At 31.0% G+C, this 22199-nt stretch overlaps 2 protein-coding genes across 2 annotated transcripts; one reads left to right on the top strand and one right to left on the bottom strand.

Annotated features, from left to right (window-relative positions):
* Positions 1 to 5342: 5342 nt before the first annotated feature.
* LOC104744818 (transcription factor MYB108) lies at positions 5343 to 7933 on the bottom strand. Its single transcript, XM_010465921.2, has 3 exons — positions 7532 to 7933; positions 6654 to 6783; positions 5343 to 6311 (listed from the first exon to the last, which is right to left on the bottom strand). Exons 1-3 carry the CDS (start codon positions 7686 to 7688, stop codon positions 5621 to 5623), a joined length of 978 nt encoding a protein of 325 aa, XP_010464223.1. The 5' UTR covers positions 7689 to 7933; the 3' UTR covers positions 5343 to 5620.
* An 11734-nt stretch (positions 7934 to 19667) lies between these two features.
* On the top strand, positions 19668 to 22147 carry LOC104744817 (pyruvate dehydrogenase (acetyl-transferring) kinase, mitochondrial). The gene is made up of 6 exons (XM_010465920.3): positions 19668 to 20220; positions 20526 to 20772; positions 20871 to 21051; positions 21144 to 21291; positions 21388 to 21604; positions 21739 to 22147. Exons 1-6 carry the CDS (start codon positions 19972 to 19974, stop codon positions 21795 to 21797), a joined length of 1101 nt encoding a protein of 366 aa, XP_010464222.1. The 5' UTR covers positions 19668 to 19971; the 3' UTR covers positions 21798 to 22147.
* Positions 22148 to 22199: the final 52 nt, after the last annotated feature.

The following is a 22199-nucleotide window of genomic DNA, read 5'->3' as shown; positions in this document are numbered from 1 at the left end:
TGTCTCGTTTGCTAGCTAGTATATCTGTATTTTTATCTTCTGGATAGGGGTAGAAATGATATTTGACAATATTGTTCTCTGTATCTGTCTGTTTGGATCAGATGGGCCGGTGGTAGAGCCCACAAGAATTCTTCGTTAAATAAAAAATGTGGAGAAATACATGACGATAACCTTATTGTCCCCCTTGACGCATTCTATTTACGGAACTAGCCTTAGAAGCCAAAACCGGTGCACTACGTGGCGTAATTTAATTAGTCAGATGTAAAATGAAAAGTATTTTGTTGTCTGAGATATTTATTTTGGTGCAAGCGCGTCGCCGCGGTCAGTTTCGGTTTGCTATTTGTCACGATTCAATTAAACGTCACCCACAGGCTATGGTTTAGCGCGTGTTATATAAACGCATTAAAAGGATTCAGGCCTCTTAGCCCATTGGACCAAAATATCTGTGGCCCATTTTATGCTTTCACTAGTAGAAAGCTTTACAGATTAGCAATTGTTAAACATTTAAATGGGTTCTGATGATGCTTTTTCTATGTACTAACTTCTCTATATTATAAAGAAAAAATGTATACTGTATAATCTAAATAAAGCCCACATTTTGCTTATAAATTATTAGACAATCTCCACTCCACAAACACACAAACCATAGTTAAAAAATGTATGAGCAAAATGTTTTTTTTTGTTTCCTTTGTTGAAATGACTAACATAGATATAAATCTTACAGCATCTTCTTTTGCAAGTTGATAATTCAAATGCATATATATGAAAGTGGGGAGTTTATAGACTTCTCCAAGATCAATATTGCTATAATGCTATCATACTTCTTTTTTTGGAAAGTTCAATTCGGACAAGCCAATTTCGTAATATGTAACTAGTGCATACGTAAACTATATATTACTTTTTATAAATTGTTTGAACTTATCTATTTTACTTGGTGGAGAAGGAGACTGGAGAAGTTAAAAATTTGCAAAATGATAAGAACTATCTATCTTAGTGTTCATATTAGATGCCTAACCACGAGGATCGAAGCATGTGGGTTTAATACTAAACGTTTGCTTTTGAATAACCTAGAAAGGGATAGGATCATGTCATTATATAACGTGCTCTTCAGTTTATCTTCTTGATATATATTTTAGCTGATACGGTCTTATCCACATTGCCATATTCTTTTTTTAAGATTTTTTTTTTTTTTTAATTTGTAATCTTAATGATGGGAAGGGCCTCTTCTTCTCTAACTTAATGGTAATTAGATTTCTTCACAAGCTCGCAGCTAGTACTATGTACATGAAAATTTAATTATTTATAAAATTATATATATACGTACTCATGTAGTCTGGAAACATAGATTAATCTTAAATAATATACAAGAAAGTTAAAATATGTATGTTACATTCATGAATTTACACACATGCCCTAACGGCTTATTACCATGGAGGCATGGATTATCTCAATACTTACGCTAAGCATCATAGATTCATAAATAAATCTCACAAACCCTACAACCCGTACATCGGTATACATATATAATAATAACTAACATAATATTGAAATTACTTTAAATTGATAGTTAAACCAAAATGTTTGATATGAATCAACATTTTGATTAAGAAACTAAAGATAACCACAGAAGACAGACAAACAAACAAGTGGTTGCTAAGGTATGGCAAATTTCAAGGCAGGTATCTATCAACTTACGACCGGACAGACAAAACATAAACCTCTTGTCCAAAGGTACCACGGAAACCGAAAAATCAATATCTTTCCTAGATTAGCAATAATATGAAGTTTCAATTAAACCGAATATTCATGTGTCGTATCAATTACACGATTTGGGTATTCGTTTATTTGATTAATATTTGGGGTTGCGTTTCGATTCAGTGTTATGGATTCTCTGATAAAGCATTAATTTTATTTTTAAGTGTTATCACGTGATTAGCATGGTTTTTTCGCAAGTGATTAAAGACTTTTGTGGCATTAAAATGCTTTGTTTCTATAAAAAGAAAAAAAAAAAGAAACGAACAGATAAAAAGTTAAAGCAATTGATTAATAAGACTAAAGTTTATAGTATGGTTTATTATTATTTTTAAAATAATATCATAAAACTCAACTTTTACGAATAACTTTGATCTTTCAATAAATTGTGATTACATGCATGGAATAAACCATTAATTAATTGCTTCCTTTAAATTATAATAATATCTCATTTTTGGCATAATTAAAACTAAAGCAACCGATTTCCTAAACATGGCTATATAATAATAAGAAACTATCTAATAGTAGTATATTTTCTATTCTTTTGGGGTTAAAGTGTACAACTATCTCCATAACAATTTATAGTTGTTTTTTCCCCATAACGATCGGAACAAATGAATGAATGATCCTCATACACAAAAACTATATCGAAATTAATATTCATATATATACATGCATGCATTTATATTTAAATCATTAATTAATCCACAATACATATATATTGCTTTTCCACACTATCTATATTCTGATTCTGGATGCGTTAGTATATAAAAATTGAATGAAAGAAATATTAAGCCCCATAAGATTTTACATTTGTATCCTATTCATTCGTATATTATTAATGTCATACTTCAAAAATACCATTAGCATATTCTTCTATGTAGAAATTAAAGACGAAGAAAAGAAAGTGAAATTTTCCAAATACAATGTACTTCGCAGTTTTCGGATTAAGATATGGTATTGTTAGTGTATGTAAAGGAAAAGGATTGGAACCCAAAGGAAAGACATGTTGACGCCGACGTGTAAGTCTATGGAGGCGTTGACCTTGACCATTCAAATGACTATATCGGTCTCTTCTTCTTTGTGCTTCTCTTCCCCAACAATAATGGAATATTATCCACCTCATCGAATCATTGGATGCCATGTGGCGCACGCTTTAGTCCAATCTCCCATGTATCTGAATCTGTTTTCTGTTTTTTTCTAGCTGTTCTGTCTTTTCCGAATAAACGTTGATTAACAACACTGCAAGTTTGATTTTTGAAGAGTTTTTTTTTTTTTTAATTAAAGAAATTACGTTTCCAAGTGTGAATAGAGAAGAAATTCATCTTACACCGTCAATGATTATTATTCTTTTTTTGAGTTGCATTTTACATAATATTGCTGAGTTTAATGTTCTGTATTTACAAGTAAATTATCATAAAGTTCGCAACAGCGACCCGAGGAAAAAAGTCAGCCACTAGTTCAAGAGGCTTTCGATGAATAGGTTTTTCCATCCAATCTTAAGCTAACATAACTATGCGCATATATACGTACATGCATTGCATCGTCTAATTCAATATTAATAACCCATTAGCTAGTATATTTGATATTTGGGGTTTTTTAAAAAATTAATATTAACTAAGAATGTAGATATCTATTGGAATGAAAACCTCCTCTCACTTTCAATGAAAAACTCGTAACATGTATGTACCTGCATCTGAATAGATTAAGTCTCGTTGTTGGCATATATAAGTACGAATTTTGAATTTAAACCAACTGAATGAAATAAACATTTATAAGTTTAGGTCATTTATTCACACTAGATATATGTTGAAAAGGGAAAAAGTTCACATGACATGACCCGTACGTTCTAAACTTTATTAAGGACGGATCGAACTTGATTTTTCGAAGTTTTTGAGAAAGAAAAAAACTGACAATAAAAAAAAAAAAAAAAAAAAAAAAAAAAAAAAAAAACTGACGTAAACATTTCGTTGCCAAACGTAAAGTGGTAGTCTAATTAACAAGTGGTTCTCCGTAAAACTACTTGCTTTAATTTTAGATGAGATAACGGATCAGAAAATTCTTGGTAGGATCAACATATATATTTTCAACCTTGGACTGAATTTGAATTAAGTTCCAAATCAAAGATATTGCTGAGGAAAGAGTTGTTCGGATTTTGGGACCACTCTCGGTCTTGAGATGGCTTTTAGGCGTCGGCGGCTTGCTTGCTGGCCACACCACACCACACCGCCTATGAATGATCTTTTCATTCTCAGCCGCCGCCATCTCTTTAAGTCTTCCCCTCACATTCACTATTTAAGCACGTGCCTTTTTATATTCTCTGTCACGTGCCAATTCCATAAGATGTGCGGGCATGTATATCTTATGTTCTATATGCAAAAGCTTAGAAGATAGGAAATTAAGCAGTATTTGCTTATAGGATCAAGTTGGTATACTGAGAGAAAACGACTTCCGCTACAGTTTTTTTGACGGCTTTGCAATTATTATGCATGTACTGCGGGAAAAAAAATAACAGAAAAAATAAAACTTAGCAAATTCCATAAACGTTTATTATAGCTAGGCTTTTAAGAGCTGTATACATTAATACATATAGTTACTGCAATTATAGTTACGTGCCCAAGCCAAAAGCAATATATGAATAACAAAATCCACAATTATATTTATAACTACACAACGATTTAACTAAAACTAATTAGGTATCATGCGTGGCTTGTAACTGATAGCTAACTAGCTAGTTTTTTTTTTAATAATATGCCCCAATAACATTCCAACAGTTTCTCTTCGAAAAGTAATCTTCTCATTTTTTTAATACATGTGAATTGATTCAGGCTCTAAAAACTAGACCATGACACTCATATTGGAATCCTGGTGTTAAAACAGAACTGAGTGAGAACAGAGGAGGAGAGGTTGTACATATAGATAACATAGTGTTGCTGACGTGGTGCCGAGTAACGACACGGTTTTGTCTAGATAATGGTGTAACGGTCCGTACAATAATTAACTAAGGTTTTTGGACATATTTAGTGGTGGGTTATCATCACTTAACATATATTTTAACAAATTATTTACTTTTCAATGTATAAACCCCTTAATGGCCACCTTAAACTCAAAGCCCAGATTAGAACCAACCAGAGTTTGCCACGTAGCCTTCGAATATGACAATCATTTTTTATATGTCATCTTTTGAACCCAAAGAAAGGCTTTCACACTCACACTTGCACACTAGTTCATTTTATTTTTCCATATACATGCTCTATAGACATAGTTCCTAAAAAGTGATATCACTTGGATTATCCGTTTTTTATAGTACCAAAGTCATTATTATATACTCTTTTAATAATATTTTATGATGTCTTTGTTTTGTTTGTTTGTGTCATATCTTGGGGTTAAATATTAAACATGGTGGAACCAATTATGAGCTTCGTCGTTAGAATATTAATAATTAAACGAATAACGTTAAATATTATGCTTCCATTGAGGAAATCACTCAATCTATAGTGTGAAAACAGGATCAATTATTTATGTTTATTGTATACTAGCTCCCACCGACGAATGAGTTTTATTTTTTCTTATAATTAAATCACAGATTATTTTCATATGAATTATCCACAAAATATCATTACAATCCCCAATAAACGAAACAAAACCAAAAACCAATCAAATTTAGCGCTTTGTTAAAACGCCATATGATATATATGATCAAGCTTGGAATAAAAAAGCTGATCTCATATATCCTAATATAAATACTATCAGTGAACACATTCTTTGTCTTTTAATTATTCCCCTTACAACAATTCCTTTCACACGTATACTTTAGTGTATAATTAATATAACTTAAAACGATTTCTAATCATTTCTTCTATATTCATCAGAAGCTACCATTATTGTTGAGCTGTTGTTGTTGCTGCTGCTGTAGGAACCAGAAGTCTTCATCACTTTCTCCAATGTTCCATAAACTGTCTGAAGAGGAAGCAGCACCATTAATGTTTTCAAACCAGTTGAGGTTGCTTTGCTCTTGCATAGCCGTTAGATCTTCGTCCAATAATCCACTGTAATCGAAATAATTCTCCGGTAATAACTGTGGACCCACCACCATATTCTGATCCGGGTAATAACTATTCCCCATTTGACCCGAGTAGTATTCCGGGTTCGGGTTTGGAGCGCTGTAGTACTCCGTCAAGTCTGACACCGGAGAGACTGCCACGCTGGAATTTTCCGGCGTGATATAATCGTTGTTGCTCACTACACCAAACTGTTGTCCCATGTTGTTGTTGTTGTAGTCGTAATTCATGAATTGATTGTTAGAGGTTGTCATGCATGACGACGTGCCGGCTGATCCCGTGGTGTTGGTGGTTGTAGTGGTGGCTGCGGCTGAGGCCGAGGCAGATTGGATTCTCTCGACTAGCCGAGGCATCCATAAGTACTTCATTGTGTCTTTGAATTGTTGGCTGTTCACATCACATTTCAACTGCTTTGCATGTTTTTGCACCCGTGTTCTCCAGTAGTTTTTGATCTCGTTGTCCGTTCTCCCCGGTAAATATTGTGCGATTTTTGACCATCTATTCATCAATATAACAAAGATTAAATGAACGGTTCTAAACAAATCATAGTGATAATCAAATTCTTATTTTCTTGTCGTCTATGACATTTGATTTGGATATCTCAGTATCATATATGTATATGTGGTGTCTTTTATCCATCAACATCGACATGATTTGATATTTTCCCTATACCCTATTATAGTACTGATGCAAAATTATATGTAAAAAAAAAAGATTCAATCCAAATTAAATAAACTTCATCAACTAGTATAAAGAAACAATTGTATAATATTATTTGGAAAAAGATGTTATATTAATAGAGGATATATATATTCTGATTTATTCTTTTGTGAAACATACCTATTGCCCCAACGGGAATGAAGTTCGAGGATCAAGAGTTGTTCTTCAAGTGTAATGTTTCCACGGCGGACATCAGGGCGGAGATAGTTTAACCACCGCAGTCTACAGCTTTTACCGGTACGTTGAAGTCCTGTTTCATAGGCAAAAGTACATATGATGATTAATTTACCGGTCAGTCATGTCTACGTATAGTATGATGATTTTATACGGAAGAAACTCATTATAATAATTGTTTCATTTTCGGTAAAGTTATATCTATAAATTCCCCCCGCAACGAATGAACCGTATATATTATGATGCAAATTGTCCTAAAGGGTCTTTTTCTTCAGCAAGCTTTCTCCCATTGAGTTAGTGCTCTTCCCTTATAGATGATGATCATTAATTCGCATTAGTTCTTCTTTTATTTTCACCCATTGAATAACCAAATTTGGATATTTTATTCAAATTTGAGATGGTTAATAATTGAATCCATTACTAAAATATATCTCACTCAAATCATGGATACTTTTTATTTATTCGTATGAAATTATTTTTAGAAATACGAAGAAGACGAGAAAGAGAAAACATGAGAGGTTTGCACTTTTTGATTCATACCTATGAAGGGTCTTTTCATCTATGCATATATAGAAAGAAACCATTTTCGGATTATTATTTTTTTCTAAAAACTATCTTTAAAAATAGTAAAGGTTGGGCGAATTAAAAGAAAAAAACACAATCACACATGGTGATTGAAACATGAAAAGGATTGAACAAAAAAGCAATAAATCTATTATGTTATGCGACTTGTTCTTTGTCTCTTTATGCTTAAAAAGATGCTCATGGAAGTGGAACATACATATATACAACTATATCTGTATATAAAAAAATATATATCATACCTGCGCAACGAGAAAGAGAGTTCCATCGACCTTCTCCATTAGTAGCAATGTAATTCATGAGCTTAAAATCTTCTTCAGCGGTCCAGGGACCTCTCTTGAGGTCCATTTCGTCTTCCATGTTGTTGTTGTTCTTTGAGCTTCTTCCTTTGTCATCCATAGATACACACAGAAGAGACCCACAAAAGAGATTATTCAGCAAAAAGATTGAGACTTTCTACTTTGTTTTCTTTGTGGTTTTGCGAAGAGAGAGAGAATTGTTTTTTTTTTTTTGGTGTTATGTGTAGATAGAGAAAGGATGAGTTTTGAATGCACAAGAAAAAGAGAAGTTGTGGGTTTTATAGAAGAAAAAAAAAGATGATAGTTTTCAATTTTTCTTTTCATTTTAAAAATTATTTGGAACATGTGCGAAGAAGGGAATAGACAGCCGTAATATAGGAACTATATGTTTATTGATTATAATTCTTTATAACTTTGTACTCCTTAATTCTGTTTCTATAAGCTTCTTTTTCGTTAAGATTTTATTTCTTTAACTTATAAAATTCGTGAAGGATAATCGAATGCGGGTAGTCCACTTGGCTGAAAATTATTCTCTTTAATTATCGGAGGTAAGTCTTTGTATTCAAATTTTATTACGTCCTTAAACCCATAATAATTTTTTTAACCATTGAACCACTATGAGTCTATGAATTGTATTAATTAACACATACAGTATGTCACATCTTTAAAATATAATACATTGACTCCATTCTTAATTTTTTTTTTAACTAAACATAAAAATAAATTTTATTTTTATTTGCATGCATGTTTACGACTAAGCCAACAAATAAGGCTAAAAATTACAGTTATTTCAGTTTTTTTTTAACAAAGCAAATAAACATATTATTTTATTCTGTCATGTTGATAAAATAAGAGACATTGCAAAATTAATCTAAAATCTATATATATCATTATTAATATTCTAAACAGTAGTATTAAAAACGGATGAAGTTATAATACTACTAGAAAGTCTATAAGTAGAAAAAGATGCCGTCCAGATAAAATATCAGTTAAAAGGAATAATTAGTAAGGAGTTAATTATCACTTAGCACTTACAATTAAGCACTGAGTTTTAAAAGTTGACCCGCTGACTTTCCACTCCGTGCGTAAAAATAACTCTGTTCAGTTTTCTACTTTCTATTGAATTTTTTTTTGTGTCAAAAATAATCAATAAGTTTATTTCCTTTTATGGATTTCTAATTTATTCAAACAAGTTGCAAAAAAAATATATATATTTTCCCCCTTTTCCTTCGTTAGTTTCTCCACTTCCCCTTTATTTCTTCCAGTTCTTATTTGACCATAAAAAGTCCGAATTCATTTTACCCAAGAACCACGCACTCTACAGCCCCGAAAGTTATATCATTATTTTCAAAATTAGTTAAACTGACCCATGCAGGTTTAGATTTCATTGTGTTACTTGTATATGTCTTTTGAAGATAAATTAGAGTTCGAAAGATTATCTATGCGAGGTAAAGAGATTTTCACCAGAGATTTTTTTTCCAGTGAAGGTTCTTAAGAGGTAACCAATATTATTTAACACTGAAGTAACCTATTGTACAATTTGATATATCGTGGGTGTATTATCTTAATTTGGCTAAGTTGTGTATGTATCAGACAAAAGTGGAAATGTCTACGTATCACACGTCCTTTCGATAATGTGTCTTTTTTTTTTTTGTTAAAATTTTTCTTTTCTTTTCAAAGTTTGTAAAAATCAAAAGGACAAGTTGATATGTTGAACTTAGATATAATAGTGAACTTTGGTATAATCTCACTTTAAGTAGTTGAAACTTGAAAGCTCTCAAGCCTTCGTCCACGATTCATTTGGATGAGTACTACTCGAATTTCTGACATATATATATATATGCATTACGCTTACATATATGTACATATACCTCCGCCTGCCCACAGGATTTAGAATATACCCTAGATAATATCTCTAAGCTAATATCACTGTATCATAGATTATACGCCATGCAATCATGCATCTTTAAATGCACTATGCAGCATATATTGACATGAATGTTATGTTAAATTTATATTTATAATGGTGTTGTTTTTAGGCGTTGTTTGTCATAGCAATTTTTTTTTTGATCGTTTCGCGTTTTCGTCAAATTGTGATATTAATTATTTATTTATTCGTATCAATGGCTAACGAGACCAATATGTTTGAATAACTCTTTCTATAATATACTGTAGCATATGACTTATCCCAACAAACGTATAACGTAATACACAAATTATGAGACTAATCGACATTATTATATAAATATAGGACCACTCTCTAATACACCCCACGCTCAAAGCAACTACACTAATTGCTGTAGTTAATTGAACATCATTTACTACGCTTTTGTGTGCACCATAATGTAAACTTAACCTACTACTAAACGACGCCGAACTAATTAATATATGCATCAACTTGTCAACTAGGTTATATATCAACTGGTTTTGCTTATCAAGCTAAATGTTGAAAAAGACATAACAAGTGGTTTATCAAATCCTGCTTACTATGGATTTGAAATGTACGGTGATGCACTATATACTGAAACCCACTTAAACTGTAAGTTATGGTGTTTATATACTTATTTCATAGAAGTGTAAAATCTTTGAAACCCTGTGTATCTTTTATTAAGACGTATAAAGTCATTCAGATGCACAAAAATCTAGAATTGTAATCTTCTTTTAAACCACAGACAGAGCCGGCCAAGATGCCAAACAAGCCAAGCATTGGCTTGCGGCCGTGCATAATAAATAGAAAATTTCGGCTGTTTTCTTCAAAAGTTTTATTTAGGCCAGTGATTTAGTTGTACTAAAATAAGCACCACTTTACAGGTTTGACCTCCATGAGCTGCAATTAGATATTTTTTTTTTTTTTGGCTTGTAGCCCTAGAAAGTTGAGCGCCGGCTCTGGCCACAGACCACAGTAATTTGATATATATGTACAAACTACTCTGTCACAAACCTTGAAAATTAGTTTGCATTTTGGTATGAGATTTCCCTGTTATCTAATATATATATACTACATACTTGGTATCCATATACTTCCAAGTTTCTTCAATTTACTGGTCACTCAGTACTAATATAGTTTGTAATGGTTCTATAGTTTGAAATTACCCTTTTCAAACGCCACTCTATTCGAACTCTAATCGATCCAGCTATATCGAATTTATCTAGTTTGTATTGGCTCAACCGTAATCTAATATTTGCTGGTCGCTTAGATAATGTATTTGTAAATTCTGATTCTCCATTGCCCCAAAATACAAATAAGAATACATATATGCTCATTATGCTGCGCATATGACTTTTAACTTGACAAAAAAAGATAAATTTTTGGTGGCATGCACGGACATCACGTGTTCCACTATAAAGTAAAATATGTAAAAACAAATTTGTTTCAGCTCCACACATGTCTTTCTTTTAGGAAACCACATCTTATATTAAAAATTCGTCTACAAAACCAAATAATTAGTTTTTCCCTAATTGAATTATACTATGGAAAATTATAGTTTTTTTAATAAAATACTTTTAAATTTTCAGTTAGAATAATTTTTGCAAGTATCAAAAGTTTGGAATACACATATATCCCTTTTATAATAAAAGGGAAGTACACAACATTGTTTTGTAAACTATATAATCTTAATAAGTTGGTTACAAATAGGTTATAGATTAATTGATAAATAATTGGTTACAAGTTAAATAGTGGTGCAACTTTAAATTATTTCCATAAATCTTAAAAAGAATATTCTAAAGAATCAATTGATATCATCTAACTTATCATATTAATTTTTATTATTAAATTATTCATCCATATTAAAATCTTTTGATATCTAACTTAACATATTAATTTATTAATTATCATTATACTTCATCTCTCATTTTTATATATAGGTCTATTTGCTGAACTAAATAAATTATCATATTATTTATTATAATTAAAAAATAGTTTTATTTCCGGATATATCATAAGTTGAATTTTTAAAAACAAATATAAATTGTTTAATCTATAAAATATTCAAACTTTAGTAATATTATTCTTTAAAAATAATATCTATTGAATTAAAAATTTTCCTGAGTAACGGGTCAAAATTTGAATATTTGAATTCAATTTTATATTTTTGTTGAATTTTCTAATTTTATATAATATAATAAACTTTAAATAATTTATTTTGAAATATTTTTAAAATATTGAAACTTGATATAAAAGTTAGAAACTATAAACGCATTAAACTGATTTGTTATAGCAATGTCAATAATATGTAATTATAATATGAAAGAATTTCAAGAAACCAAGTATATTAAAACAAAAAGTATAACGATATATTAAATTAATAATAATATAAGAACTCACTTTTTAAAAACCAAATTTACAAAATTATGTCTTATAATGAAATTCAAGTTATGATATAGAATATACATTGTTGAAATAACTTCACATACATAAACTAATACAATATATTAAAAAAATAATATAAAATATACAAATTTTTGTATAAATAAAATTTAACCAGTTTTATAACACGAGTACTTATCTAGAATCATTAATAATATAAAACTTACAAAATATGTGTCTTTTTCAAGCAATCATATTTAGCATATGATTTTATTGCATAATGTTTTATCCAAATTTTTTTTTTAAAACAATCACATAAATTATATTTTATATAAAAATTACAATGTAACAAAAAAAATTTCAACCCGTGCTCTAGCACGGGTCTTAATCTAGTATATATATATATATGAATCTAGAAACTATATATAAGGCCAAATTATTCGAGAGACAAATGATTAAAAAGTTATTTTTTTTTTTGTTGAATATGATTAAAAAGTTATACCAGAGACAAATGATTAAAGATCCGTCCATGATATTTTACTGTATTTTGATTTTTAGTTTGATATTAATATGCTTTAAAATATCTTCTTTCTTGATGAAGTATGATAATCAATGGTTGGTTGTGAACGCAATTGTAAAATCTTTTGGACTCGATCGATATGTATACGGTAGTCGTTACATGCAACTAATGGTTGCATCATTCTTTAGATAACTCATAACTGATATGTCTAGACCGGTCCTAATTAATATTTCTTAAAAAATTAAAACCCTATGTGAATATTAACAACAAAATAAATTCAACGTGAAAACTCCCATCGATCTATACTACTATTACGTTAATAATTCATTAGCATAGATAGAACTCTAGACAGTTTTGGAAAAGTTATCGGTCCCCATTTTGGGGTAAGTCGAAACGGGAAACTGTAAAGAACTTTTAGAAAGTCCAAATAATACTATTTTTATAAAGAAAGAATCGTAGCCAATACATTGAGCATACATATCTGACACGTCGCCACTTTCATACATCTGATATTAATCTTTTTCTTCCAAAACTTGTAAGTTTTGAACTCTTATTATGATTGGTTGGTCGATATCATAATCTGATTAATGAAATATAATTTTTTAAAAAGAGGTAATAAAGTGTACTTGGTTTTCATAAGTTATGTGATTAGGCCAAATTGTGAAACAATAAACAATGTGCCAAAGAATATTTGTGGGCATCATTAGTAGGCACAAATCCAAAGGAACCAGCTAGAACCACACACCCACACGCTCGCATACATCCATGTATTCATGTATACAGGTATTTGTCTTATATATAAATATTACGCTTTTTATTTTAATAAATTTTGGCCGCAATAAACAAGTTATATATGGTCAAGAATGTCGCAAACAAGTCCAAGAAATTTAATCTTAGTAAGGAAAATGCTTTGTCTTTTCCCTATACAACAAAGATTTAAGTATTTGAACAAAATCGAAGTAGTGTGAACAGATAAAACTGCAAATTTTGAAAAAGAGTGAAAGGCTAATCTTTTATTATTATTATTATTTTTTTATCTAGAAAGTGATATAATTCATATTTGATGCATCAAAATTCAGAAAACTCAAATCTTTACTACTAAAAATAACAGTAACGAATGTTAAAAAACAAAAAAAAAAAGATGTTCAGCGAAATGATTTACATTACAATCGTTTCCGGTTACCTGTAACAAAACTTTAACATCTCTTGACAGCTAAGATTTATCATTTTTTATAACATCAGCAGCTAATCATAGTCCCAAAACAGTTTTACTAGATTTTTATTACAATCTCTAACAGTATGATGACACGTACAAAAAACATCTTTAACAAAAAAATAAAGACTTAAAAAAAAAAAAAAAAAACAAAAAAGACACGTACAAAACATTCAAAATAAACTAACGTTACCCCCCTAAAATCATATTTTTTTGTCGTCCGATGAGATTATCTGATTACACTTTTTTTTAACGTGTATTTTACTCTTTCGTTTTAGCGTAGAGGTCAGATTAACAATTTAATCAAATATCTTAATGACGAGTTAAAGAATGTAATGAAACCACGTAGTAATATAATCAGAAGAGCACGAATCTCGCATTCTTAATTAGTTGATAAAGTTAACAACTTAGTGTATATAAGTTGATGTCTTAGTTTACACAAAAGTCCAAAACACACGAACCAACAGGCCATCAAAGTTTTTACTAAATCTTAATAAAATAGATTTATTGGTCAGTCCACAAATTCCAAATCTTGAATATTCTCTTACGTGTGTTGGTTAATACGAGGGCATCTGTTTTCAGGACCACTTTCGCATATAATTAACATACAAAGAGAATGAAGATGGGTTATAAGATAAGATTAATCTGAAAATGATTACACCTAAAATTGCATATGAAATTGACGACAACGATCGATGGTGAGATTGTTCCAGAAATATGTATTGAGATACATATTAAAATAGCATGAAGTGCCGTTAGATTGTTTTTGCTTTTGAATTTAAAAAGTTTACGTCCTACTCCGACGTCCGACCTAAGCTCGGCTAATCCAAACGGCGGGTGACTAGAGAAACTAGTATTGTAGCTGCCCGCGCGCTTTGGTTCCGAATTAAGTGTGGAAATTAATATATCTTCTCTTAATATTTTTTGTTAGCAACTATATTCTCTTAATATGTATCATGTATTTTTTGTTATTCTGTGTTTCTGGAATACGTGCTGTAGATTTTTCTATAAATTTAGATATTTATATTGGTATTAGAACTTTTTTTCTTTTTCTTTAATTATAATAGTAATAGTTATGATTATTAGCTGAGATTTATGAAAGTTATATTTGAAAAAGACAGGCGAATGTAGTTTGAAGTCTAGATTCAATGGTCCTTTACGCATACAAAGTCCTCCCTGAACAATGACAGCCCTTTTGAGTTTCCATCATTTTTTATTTTAATTTTGTATATTTTTGAAGACATTATTCTTTCAAATAAAATGAACTTCGAAGTTGATATGACTTAACATTCCGAACGCTGATGCTTGGTATTAACCATTGTTATCCCATTGTTAAACCCTTTGTGCGATTGTTTGCTTTTAGAGGTGTGTTCTTCCCTTTCTGTGAGATTTTTGTACCCCTAGATGAGTTTTATTCTCTTAATTAATATTAAAGTTGGCGAGAAAATAAAATAAAAATTAAACGCATGTTTGTATGTTCATATTATATATTTGTCCATATTTTTCCATTAATACTTTTTATTTTTTTCTCACTCGGATAAATACTAAAATTGCCTTTCTCACTCGGATAAATACTGTATACTTTTTTTTGGTCGACATGTTTCTTCGTACATTTTTCCAAGATGACTCAAAAAGTGTACTATATAGCTACATAGTAGATGGTTGAATCAATTTGACATTCTTTATATGCACCATATCAAAAGAATGTGTACAATAGAGCACCATAAAATATTTCGATATGTATTATTTACTGTAAGATACGTACGATAGTTAAATTACATAGGTTTGCTACTGACGCAGGTGGTTATAGACTCATAGTTGTTCATACCTGACTTTTTCCCATTGCAAGATATTTGATACTTGTTGCCTTAATTGATCTTTTAACTGATTCAAGCTCTATTTCTGAGATATATATAACTCTATTTTTTACTTGAATTGTTTCTGTATATTCATGAGTGTACATCACGTGAACTGCTCGTGTAACAAAGATTCGAACTTCAGATACTATGAGGTTGAAGGAACACAACTCCTAGAAACCAGTTTGATTAGTTTCCTGTGGATGATAATTTGAAAAGAAAGAAAAGGAGATAAAAATTTCCCGCTAGTCACGCTTCTGATCATCGGGGTATGACTCAATTGGATTAAGGGCCGCAAAATTAGAAGTTTAATGAATGAAACTATATATATATTTTTGGAATAAACAATTTTGTGTTGAAAAATATGGTAGGATGTAGGGGAAGTAAAATTCCATTATCAATTGATTTGAAGTGGACTAACTAAACGACCCATATTGACAATTATATTACTTATTTTGAACAACTACGTACTTCTCATTTTTTAACATTTCATTATTGCTATTTAAAATACACCACCATCTACGGTTTCACATTTCGATAGATTTTCTAGTTCGGGAGCTCGACATTTAGTTCCACTTCAATGTATAGCTGTAAGAAGCACGTAGAGTACCAGTTTTCAATCTTTTAATAGTTTTGGGGTTGACAAAAAAAGAAAAGAAAAAGAGAGTTTTAAGGATTAAAGGTTTATATACCGCGAAAGGAAATCAAACTAAACCAATAATTCGATCAAAACGTTTATATAATACGCTTAAATGAATTAATAGTGGTGTCGTGTTATACGTGAAAATAGAAAACAAAAAAATTGTTTGTATCATCAGTCTAAATTTACAAAAGAGCTTCACAATAATTATAGGAACGTTGACTGTTAATGAATATATGAGGGTGAAAATTTTGTATTCGTAGTAATCTACATAGTCAATCGGTTAGAAGCTTCTAATCCTAATTAATTTAAGTTTACTTTCATATAATTAATTATGTGAATTTATATATATTGACGCACGTTTAGTAAAATTTAACGAGAAGATGGAATATGTTAATGTAGGTGTGAAAGCAATTATCCGAAGTTATATATTTTATGAAAGAAAACAAAGCTAATAGGGAACATAAAGTAATATTTAGGATTTTAAGTAGCTTCAAAATTAGTATTATAAGCAATTTGGTTTCCTCCGAAGTGGAGAACACAAGTGCTTGTTGATTATTAGTACTACTTTTCTCTCTATGCTTCGCTAAAGAAACATGTTGTTTGTTTAAAGACAAACATTTCTGTCGTTAAACCCAATTTTGTTTTCATTTAGAATGCTTTAATACTTTTGCTTTTTTTTTTTTTGTCACATAAATTTTTCCCACATCCAAAAAAGCTATATATATCTTATTTAAGATAGCTATCCACATTTTAAAAAGAGAAACCTATATGTGCAAGATGGCTTTTTAAACAATGATGATGATCAATGCCATATGTGATTTGTTCTCTCTAGAGGTTTTACTATTTAATAAACCAGCAAGTAGTAAATAACAATTAGCATTTTCCATTCGTGCTTGACCAGTTACGCGGTATATAAATATTGTATAACTACTTTGAATTTTAGTATCAGAAAATTCATTTAGTAAAAAAATTAAAAAGAAGTAGTAAATACCAAATAATTTCCTTGTTAAGCACCCATATATATAAACTTTCCATACTCTTACTAGTTACTACATTACATATATAAGAGAGCTAGCTAATATGTGGGAGAGAACCGAGGCTCGACAGTATTCATCTCGGATTGAACCTACTAGGAATATTATTTTTATGTCTAATATCAATATCGGATCTTAAAAATAGTTTGATAGATTTTGACCTGTGTAACTCGATTTGATATATACAGTATTGAATATTAATCAATTTGACGTGTCCCCGGTCAATTAGTCAAAGAGCTATACGAGTTAAAATGACAAACCCACTCGTGCGTTTTGTAGTCTCTTCTCTTTCTTTGTTGACAAGTCAACAACGGAAGCGTTAATCCAAAGCCCATAATTAAACGTACTTTACATTATTTAATTGTCACAAGTTAGTGGTTAGTCTAGCTAAATCCCTTTTAATCCTCTTTCACGATGATTATAATAACTTAATAAGGTATGGTTGAATAGAAGTTTTCTACAAGTTTCTAGATCTTCTTTACATGGTTATTAATTTACTATTGTTTGCTGTGAAGTCAAATATTTCATTTCATTGTTTAACATAAAATGTACGATTTCAATCAAGTAGTTATATATAGAGCCAACAAGTTTATTTGTCAAACAAGAGTTTTAGCGTAGAAATATAAAAAACTTCAGTCAGAACCCACTTTTATTTTTAAAATACGGATCATTAAAGATATTTGAAATGAGATGGTAACATTTCGTAGTCAAAGTCGAAAGCAAATTTACATAAATGAGTAACTTGTCCTATGCAAATAAGTCTTATACAGATGAGTTCATTAATCGGTAAAAATATAAAACTATAAATACCGAATTTTTTTGTAGACATTCTTCGTTAATGTGGACTTCAGATGATATATTAATTTGAGTTTCGTCCAACAAAACCTCGTACCGAGGAGAAAAAAAAACGATAGAAAATGGAGTGAACAAGTCAAAGATAAACAAGCATGCAGAAGCAGAAGTAACAAAATATGAATAAAATAGATCAAGGTCAATGATATATCAAACACCGTCGTTTCAAACAATTGAGATTCGGGGATGAAGTCGGTAAGATAATGAAGTCAAACACAAACTCTTTTGTTGTGTTGTTCCAAAAGAAACAAAACATTTGTTTGAAACTTCAAATTGCGATTCCTCTGCAGTCTACATCTTAGGCATGCTTATGAGTTTGGCCCAAGACTTTGTTGCCCTAGCTACAAAACTGTGAATTACATGGGATAATTAAGAACTGATTATATTTTCCTGTATTAATGTTACAGAAGTAATACTTTATTACAACATATAATTTACAAATTCTGATTTACATTAAATCAAAAAACCAAAAAAATCAAGTCTAAACACTAATGCTTTGAATGGCACCTGATTTTAGAGTGGTTTTTGGCTTTAGATTCTGAAAAATCTATTTTTGGAGCCATTCAGGATTATGAAAAAATAGATTTCCTAAAATTTAGGAAAACCAGTTTTTAGAGGATTTTAGCGTGATTTTTCTTTTTCTTTTTCCTAATATATATTTATTTATTTTAGTTACTTATTAAATTCCAAAACAAACGAAACCTTCTTTTTTTGTGCAATGAACAAATTAAAACCTATTCTAAGGATATTTCCTAAAGACTTGCATATTTGTTATTATTAAACTAATTTTTCTTATATACTTTTTTACTATAAAAGATCTACGTTTCATACTTTTTTCTACATTATTGTATTTTTTATTTTATAATATTTATTTTACTATTTTAAAAATAATTATTATACATAAAAACCAAAAACTAATCAAGTTACCAGATTTTACAAATGCTAAAATCTACACCAAAAATCAAAAACTCAAAATCCAAAATCTAAAAACTAAAAACCAAAATCTAAAAACCAATAAAAAACAGGCAGCCATTCATGGCCTAAAACTATAAAAAACTTGTTGTATGGCTTATTATAAGTTGGAAGTATATAAACTTAGTCTTAAATCTTAATTATAAAAAATGGTCCTCTATAATATAGATTAAGTGTACCCTTAAACTCCCTACTCTCTAAAACCTTTCCCCCAAACTGCTAAACCCAAAAAGCTTTGCTCGACTCTGTGTACTTGCATTTAAATTTGAGAAAAACCCTTTTATCATTAGAAAAAGAAAAAAAAAAATTAGTGAAAGGAGGATTGGAATATTGGGCCTTTAGGGCCTTATATCAAAAGAACGGGTCGGGAGCCTTTTGGACATCTAATTACTTCTTTTCAAAAAGAGACAAAAAAAACCGTGTAGTTTTTTATGATAAAGGACGACGACACATTATTATAAATCTATCGAACGGCATGTTGTTTTGGATCTCAGCCTTTAGCCATCATCCATGTCCCATGTGGACTTGTGGATAGGGTAGAGATCCTTTTTACTAAAAAAAAGTCTTTGATATTTATATTTGTTTGATTCACATCCTTTTCTCAATCAATAATTATTATTTATGACTTAAAAAAAGAACTTTGTACCAAAAATAAGTAAATACTAAAAAAAAAAAAAATAGAGATTTATTCCAAAAAGAGCCAGTACGCACTACCACACACAATCACTTCAAATAGTAAAAATCGTAATCCCATGAAAATTAGCGGCCAAAACCAAAAAAAACACATAAACCAGATTAGTATTAAGCACATAATTAAAACGATTATAATTTCAGCCTTTTGCTGATTCCCAAAGCCAAAAAAAGAAGCCAATCCTCTCTTCTCTGTTTTCTCTGGATGTCCAACCATCTTCTTCGCAGTTTCCGTCAAGTCGATGATAGATAACAACGTTGCCGTTGGAGAGCGACGATAGGGTTCCAACGCTTATGGCAGTTAAGAAAGCCAGCGAAATGTTTCCCAAGAATTTGATCGAGGATTTACACAAATGGGGTTGCATGAAGCAAACGGGTGTGAGTCTCAGGTATATGATGGAGTTTGGTTCCAAACCTACTGAGAGGAATCTTCTCATCTCCGCTCAGTTTCTCCATAAGGAGCTTCCGATTCGTGTCGCCAGGAGAGCGCTCGAACTCCAGACGCTTCCTTATGGTCTCTCTGATAAACCTGCCGTTTTGAAGGTTCGCGAATTCTGGGTTTCTGATTTTTTGAATTTTAATGATTTCTGACTTGAATTGAATTTGTGGTGGTTGCTTCTTATTAGATTGTTTTGAATTGAAATTGGATATTGTAGATTTAATGAAAAAAGTAGAGATTAGATTCTGTGGTTTGATTATTTTAAAATCAAGGGAATGCTACAGTGAATTTTTTGAATGCGTAGAGAATTGAAACCAGAATTGGCTAATTTTGTTTGACACCTGAAACTCTTCAACAGGTATTTTTGTGAATGATGTGTTCTTTGTTACATTTTGCTGTTTTCTCCTAGGTACGGGATTGGTATTTGGAATCATTCAGGGATATGAGAGCATTTCCTGAGATTAAGGATTCAAATGATGAGAAAGAATTCACTCAGATGATTAAGGCTGTTAAAGTAAGGCACAACAATGTGGTTCCCATGATGGCTTTGGGTGTTAATCAGCTTAAGAAAGGCATGAATTCCGGAACTCTTGATGAGATTCATCAGTTTCTTGATCGTTTCTACTTGTCTCGTATTGGGATCCGTATGCTTATTGGTAAGATTTGGGGTTTTTTTGTTTTTGGAAAGGTTTTTTTGTTTTCTGTTGTTGTTGATGTGCTGATACTTGTTGAGATTTTTTAATGGAATTCTCAGGGCAGCATGTTGAGTTGCATAATCCAAATCCACCACTTCATACTGTGGGTTACATACACACTAAGATGTCTCCTATGGAGGTAGCGAGGAATGCTAGTGAAGATGCTCGCTCAATTTGTTTCCGAGAGTATGGTTCTGCACCTGAAATAAACATATATGGGGATCCGAGTTTCACCTTTCCGTGAGTTCAAGTTGACCCTTCTCTTTGTTCTTAAGATTGATTCCATATAAGCTTTTTGTTCTCACTTTGCAAACAATTCATCCTTTTTATAGGTATGTTCCAACGCACTTGCATCTTATGATGTATGAGCTAGTCAAGAACTCTCTACGTGCTGTTCAAGAGAGATTTGTTGACTCCGATAGAGTTGCACCACCTATTCGTATTATAGTTGCTGATGGAATCGAAGATGTAACAATAAAGGTTGTTATCCTGTGCTTTCTCTCCTTTCTGTTAAGCGTTTCCATGTTTTTGTTGCACTGGTTTAAAACCAACTATTGTTGTGGGTTAATCTAATAGGTCTCAGATGAAGGTGGAGGTATACCCAGGAGCGGTCTTCCCAAAATATTCACATATCTTTACAGTACCGCAAGAAACCCGCTAGTGGAGGAATTGGAATTAGGACCAGCTGATGTTCCAGTGACTATGGCTGGTTATGGTTATGGTCTCCCCATTAGTCGCTTGTATGCTCGATATTTTGGTGGAGATTTGCAGATCATATCCATGGAAGGATATGGTGAGTCCATTACTTATTTGATTTTCATATTTTTAGATCATATCAGTAAAAGTTTTGACCTGAAATGTCTCAATGAGCTTCATAAGAAAGATTCAGTTTTGATAATATATATGTGTATCGGTTGGAATGTGCAGGGACTGATGCTTACTTGCACTTGTCTCGTCTTGGAGATTCACAAGAGCCTTTGCCCTAAGAGAAGCTTCATGTCAGGCAAACAAGTGAAGAAAGCTTTGAGTCTTTGACATATTAAATATGGTAGATGAGGGATCTACATTACTCAATTATTTATGCTTTTCTAGTTTCTTTTAATGTACAGACATTTATATCTCTCATTATGCTTTCTTGATTCCTAGACTCAGATTATGGAGATTTTTCCAAGTGAGTTTAATCTCCTCTGATTTGATTTGATTCGATTTAAACCTTGTACTTTTCTCGGTGCAAAATCCCTTTCCTTGTATCCCAATGTCGGCAAAACATTATTGGTTTACTTCGATAAAACAGTTATTGAAGAAAGTCCTGTAATTGGACCGGTTATTTGATTTTCTTCACTGGTTCAAATGTTTTTTCTTGATCGGTTTAGTACTTGAGAACCAAT

This window comes from Camelina sativa, chromosome 15 (genome assembly GCF_030686135.1).
Source record: "Camelina sativa cultivar CO46 ecotype springtype chromosome 15, ASM3068613v1".
NCBI lineage: Eukaryota > Viridiplantae > Streptophyta > Magnoliopsida > Brassicales > Brassicaceae > Camelina > Camelina sativa.
This window is presented reverse-complemented; position numbering and strand designations above follow the sequence as displayed.